We start from the raw sequence: 12,476 nt of genomic DNA, 5'->3' as shown, positions 1-12,476 counted from the left end.
CAACTAGCTCAACCTCAGTTCAGTGTAGAGCACTTAGACGTGTAAGAAACCTGTAGAGTTATCACAGAGTGTTTCTGAAAAGGTTGCAGCCACCCCACAGTGTTCTCAAGTACTTTTTAAAAGACATCTGTGATACCTTTCTTCTTTTTAAGTTCACTAATGTTGAAGTTTGCCTCTTATGTTTGACGAAGTCGATGTCATACAAGTTTGGATTTTTTTGGGTGGCGGTTAAGATGTCTTTCAATGAAGAATTTTTCATTTAGAGATGATTTTCATGAGTGTAGAAATGATACGACATGTGTGTGTTATTAAGTATTGACTTTTTGTAAAATGGCTGATTCCATACTGCAACCTTACCTGAAGCCTCTTGTTATTCATGCAGTAGGTTGTTGTCAGAGAGAAATTGTTTCAGCTGCACAATGTCACGGCTTTCTAACATTTTTGATAGAAATTGCATGTTTGAGACAGTCTAACAGTTGTTCACATCCTATGTTCTTGTTTTTCCAAGTGTGATTATGACTCCTCTCTAGCTACCTCCTAACTCACTGCCAACCTATACCTAAATGAGAGACTTTCAGGGCTTCCATCTCTGAACCCTACGCCTATTACCACAGAAACAAAAGTGAAACCCTGTTTAAAATGTGCTACCAACAAATTATACAGTGAGCAAGTAGTCTGAAACATACTTATACCAAGCAAATCCAGAATAACATTGCACCCGGAATTCTGACCCAATCTGGCTAAACAGATATTTTACTCTTATATTTTCACTGCACCCTTTATTGGGGGGGGGGGGGGGGGTTACACATTTAATAAAATATGAGGCTACACGTTATTTGCAGACCAAATGGATTCCATACGATATTCTATAATATAGTGGTTAGCATACATTATTGGTCATTATCTACCTTCCGCCATACATATTTAGTGTTACATAGATGTCAATTCAACGTCACATGTAATGCTTGCTCAATCTTTTTTTTAAATGTTGTATTATTGCATTTTCCAAAAACCAAGAAACAAAGCGTCACAGTGAATCGGAAGTAAGGTAAAGACGCATTAGACAATACGATGAAACCAAGGTACATCTGGGGCAGTGCAACAGGCAGCAAATCACGTATAATCATAGATAGAGATATATTGATGGTACAGTAATCATGCCCACATGAACCTAATACAGGCCCATGTACTAATTTAACATTGGACAAGGTAACAATCATTCTCATGAAGGCCTATCTACATCCTCTACTAAATCCAATCCATAATATTTCCGCCAGGGGCCTAAAATCTTATCAAATATTTGTGGGCATCCTCTTGACTGATAAGTTACTTTTTCCACAGCCATACAAGTATCCATTCCCACTCCCCACTCCTGCACAGTAGGCAGTTCTGAAGCCTTTCAAGTTTTTCTATTTCCTCATCTCTTGCCTAACCACAGCGAGGTCTCTCGGGTGTGTCGTGTTGCCCACCTCAGGTGTCTCTGAACCCTATTCCAAGCATCAATAGTTACCTGGGTCACCGGTAAAAGTTTTCTGGCTCCACTTCCCCCATATAGGTTTTGTACACATGATTTGGATGCGGAACTGGGTGCATTTGAGCAAGTAAATAGGGTGATCAACCGCACATGTTCCCAGTCATTTATACCTACTAAATGAGCAGCCCAATAGTACCCTTGGACGTCAGCGATGGAAATCCCACCATCATATTGGTTTCTCTTTAGGGTTGGTTGCAAGATCCAAGGGTGGCCTCCATTCCACAGCAGCTTACGGATCTCCCCGTTAATCTTGATAAAATATTTCTCTGGGATTGGGTAGTAATTGTTTTGGAATACGTAAAAAAACTTGGGCAGGACAGTCATCTTGAACATTGCTGCGCAGCCGAGCAGCGTAAGGCGTAGTCTGCTCCACCGGTCAACATCGGCCTGGAGCTCTAGAATAATTCTTTGGAGGTTGTGATTCCGATCCAATTTTCTGTCTGTGGTGAATAAAACTCCTAAGTATTTGAAGCCTTCTCTTTTTACACGTAGCCATCAAGGCAAGGTATCAAGATCTGGTGCCAATCCCATATGATAGAGTTCTGACTTGTCCCAGTTAACTGAATATCCTGCATGGGTATCATATTCACCAAACACCTGCAATATTACTGGGGCTGTGTCACTTATAGCTTCCCCCCTTACACTTCCTCAACTCGCGGTGAGCCAAAGGGGGAAGGGATGGCAAGTACGTCTCAAACGCCTCCAGGACAACCAGTTCCCTATTGGGGCTCCCCCTGGGCCATTTTTCTGCTCACAGTTCCGCCAGAGTCTCTCAGCAATGCCCCTGTAGTTTCTATGCAGTCTCACCCCCTCAGGATGTAGGATTCTCGGTTTCATCCTGCATGCCCTACAGTTGATTCATTTTTGGCACCTCGGTCACGGAGTCACGGCACGTCTCCGCAATGTCCTTTCCCCTGGTGCTTGTCTCGTCCTCTCCAGTATCACATGCCTGTTCATATTACAGTCGGCGGGTATCGTCTTCAGAGGCTGAGGATCCGCCATCACTAGGTCTGCCTCTGGGGAGTCTTGTTTGTATCGTCGCTCACTCTTCTCGACCGAGTGCATTTACGCCTGATCAAGGACCAAATCTTGGGTCTCGCACCCAGTCTGTTTTTGTGTGGGTGAGAGGAGTCAAGCACTTGTGTTGGTTTAAGTTACGGTCTCTCTTCTAGCCAGCACCATGCCTCTTGTGTTGTGTTGAAGAAATGTGATTTGTTGTTGTAAAGAACTTTCAATTTCGCAGGAAAGAGCAACATGTATTGTAGGTGTAAGGAGCAAAGCTTCGCCTTGAACACATCAAAACCTGTGCCTCAACTGACGTATCTCCTATGTGTAATTAGGGAATACCATGTTAGTGGATGAGCCATATTTAAGTTCTCCCATATGCCAAGCCTCTCTAAGGATTCTGTCTTTGTCGTGGAAGTTCAATAGGTGGGCTATGATGGCTCTTGGTGCACTTCCAGGTGGTGGTTTAGCTGTCAATGCTCCGTGAGCTCTCTGCATCACAAAGCAACAGGACAGTTGCTCTGTCGAGAATGTACACTGGATCCAATGACTGAGGAAGCCGATCATGTTGTCTTTCTCCACCCCCTCTGGGAAGTCCATCAGTCTTATATTGTTGGGTCTCGCCCTGTTTTCTGCATCGTCCACTCTCCAGAGTAAATCTTTTACCACTTTTTGCAGTTCTTTGATGTCTTGGCCCATACCTTGTGTCACATCTTCTAATTCAGACACCCTCTGTTCAACCCCGGAGACGCGGTCTGCCACATTGCGGAGATCCTGTCTCAACAGCGAGACCACCGATTGTACCTCTCTCCAATCTTAGTCTCCAGGGCAGTCTTCGAGAGTTGAATGGCCCTGAGGAGGCCCACATAATCAGGTGATGTAGTCGGACCAGCCGTCGTATCCACCAGTTTAGCGTACCTGTCAATTTTGCCTGATGAGGTGGCTTCGGGTCTTTGTATTTTGCCATAGTCCAGGGTTATATTGCTGCCAACTCTACCTCCCTGAGGTGTCTAGCGCTGCAGTGACAGGGGGGTTCTGGCACTCTGGGACACTCCAAGTTTCTCCACTAGGACCTCGCCGAGCCTCAAAAGAGGAGCCAGTCCAACCACATCCACCCCAAGCAGTAATTACAGATACTGAGCCCCCATGGAGGGGCCCTGGCTTAGCTGTGTGTCTCCGATGTGCTTTATGGTGTGTCCTAGGGCTTCCACTCTGACCAGCACTCAACACCACTGCATGAAAGGCGCTCATCTTGGATGCATTCAAATTACTCAATTTTTGTAGGGCACCCTCCACTCCGAACAGTGAGCCGGTTGCTGGGGGGACCCCTGGTCGATTCACTGGCCCACCTTACCTTCACCTCCCAATCTTCTGCCGGGGGGGGGGGCAGGGCAGGCCAGAGCCAGGCACCAGGCACGTTTGCTGTGTGCCAGGCCAAGACATGGATCAGCGACTGATTCAGGGTGGTGTCAGGGAGCCGGCTCCGAAAGAGATAGAAAGGGGGGGGGGGACGCAGCTCCAGGTCTCGATCTCCTCTATGGCCTATCTCAGCAAGGCCGAGTTATTCCACACCGTTGCTCCTTCCCGCACGCCATGCAGGGGTCACTTGATGATTCCCAGGGCTGTCTCCCTGTCAGGAGGGGGTGGTTGCTGTTCACTGATCCCCACCCCCTGCAATGTCTCTCCATCCTGCGCCAGACGGCAAGTTGTCCTTCATCCCCCTCCTCTTCGACATCCCAACCAAAACACCTTGGGGCAGCGTTTAGGGAGGAGGGACTTACCTGGCATAGACACAGCTTCACAGTCACAGCGGCGCACTCAGACTCTTTTTTACTGGTGTTGCCTCATAACTCCGAGAGCTGCCGCCTCTTGCCAGAGTAGGCCACTACTTCCCTGGGTCATTTCTCTATCCCACTCTCCAGCTCTCCCCCAGGGTTCCCGCCAAGAGGCACTGTCACCCAAAAGCTGGACATTGGCGATGCTTCTCTCTGATTTCTGCAATCATCGTCACAGAACAGACTCTACCCTCAGGCGCCGAGTCTCTGTGCATAGAAGTCACCATGTTGGAATTAGACAGCGGAAGGGATCTCTCCACCAAACTCATCAACTGTGGTCCCCCATCAACCAAGAGCCACTTCGGGGTGCGGGTTATCACTGAGAGTCCAGGGCAGCGAAATCGGGGGTCAATGAGGCTCTATGACCATAGATTTGATCAGCATAGTTGTTGCCTATGGGGAGCTTCAGGACAGCACTTCTACTATGCCATGTTGTTGGTTCCACCCAATGCTTGCTCAATCTTAAACTTGGAGTTGACGCAAATAATTCACACACTCACTAAACTTGGAATTCAATCCTCTTTTCATCAGCCTACCTTGTCTCAAACTTGGTCTTAAACAAATAAAAATAAGGTGAGTGCTGCTCAGGTGTCAGCTTTAAAAAGCAACAGCAAGCACAAACAACGCTAGCAGAAAAATAAGAAGAGAAGGAGATATATATTACTTACAAGGAAAATTATGAAATGTAAAAATAACTCACCTTTCTTACAGAGAATGTTATCCAGTTCCTGTTCTCCTGGGTGTTAAACAAATATGTGCAATATATTAGTGACTGAATTGACAGTTGTTTACTGAACACTTTATCAGTTTATGACATGAAGTGAAAGAAACCAAGACGAGAACCTACCCTTAATAGCGTTTTACATTTGAAACCCTAAAAGTGTCTCAATCACTGTATAGAGCGGCTTTGAAAACTAATTTATACACAATTTATATAAAAGAGTTAGATAGTACACCATATCTCTATAGAAATCGTTTTCAATATGTCTGCATATTGGAAAATTTATGGAGTTCATAAAAGAAAGAGTAAAACATAGACACAACATTTCATGAACCAAACTGAAAACTCATACTCAGATGTCCACATCAGGAATTGCACATCCTGCCTTCAAAACATTGGGCCCGATTCACAGAACTAACTTAAGACAAAATCCTAAACTTACTACTTTTGGTATTCACAGAACAGACTTAAGACAGACTTAAGACAGACTTAAGACAAACTTAAGACAAAATCCTAACTTAAGTCTGTCTTAAGTCTGTCTTAAGTTTGTCTTAAGACAAACTTAAGACAAAATCCTAACTTCTGTGAATACCATAAGTAGTAAGTTTAGGACTTTGCCTTAAGTTAGTTCTGTGAATCGGGCCCATTGACTTTAGAGGAGCTCTAGAGTCAGTGGTCCTTTTCTTTGTTACCACCTGCTACATCATACGACCAGGACTTTTCACATGTGTATTCATCCCATATAATTAATGGTCATATTACAAGCAACCTCTTGTACAGCTCCAAAGTGTGAACCGTAATACACTATACATCCCACCCCAAATGCAGTGCTCCTGGCTTCAGCCATGATGTGCTAGATATCATCACAAATGACATTGAAGACTTCCCTGGTAGAGGAGAAGTATCATTTTGATCAAACCTCGAGATAAAAGTAGGAGTGCATCATAACTATGAGTAGTCAGCACTCGAGAAAATATTTTGTGTGATTAACGTTACTTAAAGAAGATGGAGTACCGCATATATGAAGTGCTTCACGTAAAACATACAGTTTATAAAATATGTGTTTAAATTGTAACCAATGGAGAAATTTACTGTACTGATTTATTAATATTATAGGGGAAATCTATATACATGATATGATTTATTGAGAAACAAATTAATTGAAATGTGCATACTAATGTTTAGAAGATTCAGGTGTAACACGACATCCCATTCACTTGAAGAGTATTTTATTAATGATTCCTAATAGCTTTTGCATTATTCATGGGTGAAGTGATTTAATTTGCAATGCATTTACATTTGTGCATGTATTTGTAACCCAGTGCACTTGCTAAAGTTGGCTATTATTTTGAGGCTTAAAGCGTGTTTAGTTTACCTTCATGTGTAATTGCGGTTACAAGCCGGGAAATGAATTCTCATGAGAAAGAGAAGAATGACCAAGGAGGAATGAAGTTGCAACTTATTGATGTGGGAAAGGTGGAAGAAGTATCCAATTTGTACTGGGAGCCTGGAAATGTACTGGGAAAGTAGTCACATGGTATTGTCTACCATGAATGCAATTGATATTACATGCTGTGCTTAGTGAGGGAGAGGAGAGACATCTTGAGACCTTTGCTTCTGCAAGTGTACGTTTATGCTACCTGACCCAATGCGTAGAGTATTTCCAATGAAGACTCCAGCAGCTGACACCTTTCTTTATTCTATTTATATCCTAAACTGAATCAAGTGCTTGTTAGAATAGTTCATCTCCTTTGTGTTGGGAAAGACAGGACTAATGCTTTTTTTTTTTAAACCGATTGATGGAATTTCATTCACAAATCTTTTTCCTCATCTTTACCCTAACCATGATCGAATAATGGAGATGGAGATCGTGGCAGGTGGCAGTGACGTGGGCAGGAATTCTCCCCTCAGCAGCCTCTGTGGCCAGACTCCGCCAAAGCAGTTCGGAGGCGCACACATAATCACACTTGGGCTACCGTAGTGCGGAAGAAGGCGATCGCGGCAGGTGTCGGTGACCGGAGCAGGACTTCATGCCTCGGCAGCCTCTGTGGCCAGAAGCCACCAATACACCTTGCTTCCAATCGCGAGAGCGGGCGTCAGGCGAAGACTGGGTCAAGATGGCCCGTCTTATCCTACCATAGCCAGGATAAGGCTGAGCTGGGCCACCCACCACGGCTTTCTTTTGTTTTTCACTTTGGGAAAACAAAACCCTACCCCTTCACCAAACAGGGAGTCATTGGGAAAAGGAAGACAAGGGCAGACACTGTGGGGAGAGACACCATTTCAACCTTAGAGTCATTTTTGGTGAGAGCTACAAGCGTAATTTCCAAGGAAATAGCCCTTCCTGAAATACGGTTATCTATTGAAAGCTCCAAAGGCGAACCCAGCCAGCAGCTGTTAACAGCCATTGTATCACCTGGAACACAGATGCCTCATGCCCCTCATCATCCTGATGTTGATGTGAACTCCCCTGTGACTGGTAACAAGTCGTTTGAAGGGCCTCCGGTCAAAAGAAAGAGGAGTGGGGGAAGGAGGGGTCTGCGGGTATGGAAAAACGGAGATGTACCACCGGACGTTGGTGTGGACTGCCACCCAGCCCAGGCCTTTGATAATTTACTCCACAGGCTTGACACAATGTTAACTACTTTTCTGGGTCTCATATTGTCACCCCTCAAAAGGATTGAGGCTTTACTAGGCCAACTTATACACCCTGAGAACAGCTCCACTAGTGCTGTGGATGAAGGCTCTGCTCCCCTGGGCCAGGGTGGTCACAGGAGCAGGGGGGCTTCCAAAGTGTTGTTAGTTACAACATGGGGGACGCCTTGGTGGGTCCAAGGCAGATTGTGCAAGAGGGGGTCAAGGACACAAGGGGTCCCTCAGGGGTTCTGAACCAGATTGACCCACCAACCAGCCCTCTATCAGCCATACATACTAACAGGCAGGAAGATACCCCTCAAGTATTTGAGCAGCCAAGGGGCAACGCACCCAAGTCAGTCTCCACATACAGGGCTTTATCAGCTTCTACAGCATATTTGGATGACACAACAGTATTACATTTGCCACCTGAATCAGCCCCCCTGGTCAGCATCCTTATGGGGGTACCACCTATTAAGCAGCGTGCAAGGAAACCACGCTGGATCTCATGCACAAAGCAAAGCATTGGTGTGATGATGCTTTAATAAATGGACATCTTTTTGTTCCCCACATTTTAATACCTAGAAGAGTGGGGTGGGTGGAATTGAATATGGAGAAGAACACTGTGGGGGACTGTATTTTGGTCAACTTTAGGCACCTGAGATATTCTAATGCATTCTCACAGGGCAGCTTCCTAATGGAGGACATGGAAAAAATTATCAGGATAGTTCCTTTACAGTATTTTAATCCTCCCAATTTATCATGGCCAGTTTGCCTAGGTTGGACCCATATCAAGGAATCCGAAGGCCCAGAGGGTAGTGCCAGGATTCGATTTACCACTATACAACAGGTTTGCAACATTGGGTCGGTTGAACAAAAACAATTGGCTGTTGTCCTCCCCATCGGATCCTGTCGGCCCTAGGCATAAGGTTTCCCAGGCAGGGACGGTAGATATACTTGACAGTCTATGTTTACAAATCCCCACATTTAAGATCATGGCTTGAAATATTTCTGGGTTAAAGTCTAAAATGGATGATCTCAGATGGCTAGATTGTTTTGGGGGTTATAATATTATAGCTATGCAGGAAACCTGGGTCCTGGAAAACACTTTCCTCAGAGATGGCTTCTCAATATTTTTTTAAAGCCGTACTTCCCTCACCTGCTGGGTGTGCCAAGGGCGGCCATATCATTTTACTTTCCCTTAAGATCCCCTCTACTACCTCTGTGGTGGAGCACACCTCACCAAACATTTTAGCAGTTGAAATGAGATTTACCAATAAACCTCCCCCGGTGGTTGCTGGTGAATTTTTATAATTCCTTCTGTAGGCAAACAGAAACAGAACATATCCGCACTCTTAAGTATGTTTTGCAGCTTATAAGGAGGGACAGGACTCCTATTGTCAGGTTATGTTGCTGGCCAATTTTAACATACACATGTGTCAGCAGGGGTGTGTCCTTTTGAAAAACACATCTGATGCCATCCCTGCCTCAACGTATTTTGAGCACTCCAAACAAAGTAACATCGTAGAGGACCTATTGGCGGCCAATATTTTGCTCTGCCTGGAACAGACTACGGTGGGTGAAGCCGTACCTTCATTCACTGGATGGGGCGGGTCCTCCACAATTGATTTTATCATGCTTTCCGCTCCCTTGATTTCAGCCATAACATCCTTGAATATATCTTGGAACAACTTTAGTGACCACAACCCGATAACGTTGGTCTTAACCTGGGATTTCAATCAGGAGCCCTGGGAGAAAAAAGGTCCTCTAAATAACTCTCTTGGTGTCAAGGACCAAGCACGGCGGCTGAAATGAGATAGGATATTTCCAGGTGCTTTCCTAGACAATCTCTACACAATGAATGCGGGAGACTTAGAACTCTGTCTAGAAAGTGGCTCGAAAGGACGCCTTTGACAGTCTCTGCCAGCAGATTGCGGCTAACCTTTCTGTCCATGGTAATGGGGCCATAAAGGAAATTAACTGGTTTGAAAAGAGATCCTCTAGAACCCATAGAAATCTAAGGGAAGTCCTGAAGCAGAAGCACAGGGATGAAGCAAGGATTAGGGATTGCAGGAATGCCTACAAATCAGTAACTCCGCATAGAAAAGAAGAAATCAAGGAGCAGGCGTGGGAGGACCTATTGCAGACGTGTGCTCTCGAACAGAGCCAAATTTTGGGAGATTGTGAATAGACCATTTTTTGCAGAGTTAGCGAATTCCAGGGTAGCCTGTACCATAGCCCCCGACAAATGGGTTACCCACTTTAAGGGGATGTAGAGCGGGCAGTTCACAGGAGATATCAATAGATTGTGTGTACCGGACAAGGAAATTCCAACGTGGATTTGTAACGTAGATAAAGTACGAAAGGTCATCATTGCCACAGCAAGGGGGAAAAGCGCCTGGTCCAGATGGGGTCCCCCCAAAACTTTATAAGGCAGACACCATAACCTGGGCCAAGGTTCTGACTTGCGTTTTTAACACGGTTTGTAACTACGGTCTTCCATTCACTTGGTCCAAAGCTATTATACTACCAATTTTTTTAAAAGGGGCAAGGGATAAGCCCTTTTGTTATCACCCCATCTCACTTCTAGATTCTGCTGTGAAATTTATGGGAAAGGTAGTGGGGTGTTTAACATTGTGGCTGGTAAAAGACAACATAATATCAGAGTTGCAATATGGCTTTCTGCAGGGAAGAGGGACCTTGGATCAGTGTATTAACCGAAAGTTGATCATAGGTAAATACACTGTAGCCAAGGGGGGTTGCCTGCACCTTGCCTTAATGGATCTTACATCAGCTTTCGATAGAGTAAATAGATCCAAACGTTGGCCCATTCTCCTGGAGCTGGCAATGGAACCAGAGGTAGTGGCCTTTCTACATAGCTCACATTCTAATCCATCGGCCTGAGTAAGGTATGAGGAGAATGGCAGCCTGTCAAATTCATGGGAGGTCCAGAGGGGGGTAAGGCAGGGTGCATTTTAGCTCCCCTGCTATACCCTCTATACATTAACATATTGGGGGAAGCTCTGATAGTCGCCTGTGTGAGTATCCCAAAAGTTGGTTCCAAACTTTTACCAGCCCTTTTATATGCAGACGATGTGGTCTTGATCACACAGACTGCTGTGGGGTTACAACAACCTTCTGAACACATTTATAGATTTCATGGACTCCCTAGATTTGTCTACCAACTATTCAAAATCACATACAATGAGGATTGGTTGTCAGAAGGCTGCAGGAACTAAGTTTTTGGGCAAAGGGATGGAACGTACCCGAGTTTTGCCATTCCTGTATCTCAGAGTACTCTTTGGTGATAGAGGGTCTTGGATGGCACAAAAAGCCCTGAAAAAGAACACCTTACTGAGAGCTGTAGAAGCAACCATTGATTTTGCCAAGAGGCTCGGGCCAAACCAGTGCACGCCATGGTCAAGATATATCGCAAGAAGTGTATCCAAATGGCCTATTATGGGTGCAACATCTGAGGATACAAAGATGCTGGGGAACTTCAAATGATTGAGACCAAATTTGTATGTACTCTCCTTGCTGTTCCGGCTTGTACACCATCTTTTCTGGTACATGAGAAGGTGGGTCTTGGATACATCACTGATACCATCGCCTTAGCACTTATTTTGCAGTGGTTAAGAATTTGGTCTAGCCCGCTCTCGAATTAAATCAGCTTGTGAACAAGGACTGTGGTTCACTCCCTGGTGCTCTCAGCATACCATGGCTAAGGTATGTCATGCAGATGTTGACGAGCGTGGGCTGCATAGACCTTTTTACAAACCCCAACAGGTGCGCAAAACGGGAGTTCCAGGTCTTTTTTTATTTATTTTTTTAAAACTCTTTTTATTAACAAAGCTCATGAGGCCATACATTCCAAGAACATTTCCATTAGTACATCGTGGAGCGACCACAGAAGATCAATAGCAGTATGTTCATGAGGGAGTAAAGAAGAAATTTACATATCCAACAAGCGTCTATTCACCCATACCCAGCCCTCTGTACTTTCTCCAGGGCACCCACATTGCCACTTTGGATCCAAAGGGACAGTCTCTCCCACCACTCTGGACATAGTATCAGTGATTTCAGGACACTCCCGTAGAATATGCAGGGAGGTACCCTCCCGCTGACATCCCCTGACACACAGCGCTGTCGGGATCCCACCCCATATGTATAGGTGGGTGCGAGGATAATAAGTGTTGTGTAAAATCTTAAACTGCACTAGTCTAAATATGGAGCGGGGAGTTCCAGGTCTTAAAGTTTTTTTTAATCCAGGTGGCAAAGTGATAGAGAGGGCAAGGAGCTTCTCAAATCCACCTTGAGAAAATATGCCCTGCAGAAAATATGCCTCTGAGGGGAACCCTACTTGTCCTTTGTTACCAATGTACATCATCGTTTCTTATTAACAAGGTTCAGGCTAAATCTAATTCACTGGTCCTTAGTCGTCCCTAGTGGCTTTCACAAACATGATGATTTAAAACCTTGCCTGTGTGACAACTTTTCAGACCAAAATATTTTACATTTTGTTTTTCTGTGATTTTTATCAGGTTTTAAGGTCTGGATACATCCTCTCGCATTTGACAGTCTCTGCGAACAGATTGCTGCTAACCTTTCTGCCTGTGGTAAACATGGGGTCATCAAGGAAATTAAGTGGTTTGACAAGAGATGCTCTAGAACCCATCGAAATCTAATGGAAGCCCTGATGCAGCAGCCCAGCGACGAAGTGTTAGTGCGAAACCGCTACTTTGCACGA

At 44.9% G+C, this 12,476-nt stretch overlaps 1 protein-coding gene across 1 annotated transcript in view; it reads right to left on the bottom strand.

Moving 5' to 3' along the window:
- The window catches only part of LOC146868564 (ficolin-2-like), a 319,234-nt gene that overhangs the window by 117,627 nt on the left and 189,131 nt on the right, over window positions 1–12,476 (bottom strand). Inside the window, exon 6 of the mRNA XM_085611295.1 lies at window positions 5,075–5,110. Within this exon, the coding sequence (XP_085467421.1) occupies window positions 5,075–5,110 (36 nt within the window). The remainder of the gene's footprint in view (window positions 1–5,074; window positions 5,111–12,476) is intronic.

This window comes from Triturus cristatus, chromosome 1_2 (assembly GCF_964204655.1).
Source record: "Triturus cristatus chromosome 1_2, aTriCri1.1, whole genome shotgun sequence".
Taxonomy (NCBI): Eukaryota; Metazoa; Chordata; class Amphibia; order Caudata; family Salamandridae; genus Triturus; species Triturus cristatus.
This window is presented reverse-complemented; position numbering and strand designations above follow the sequence as displayed.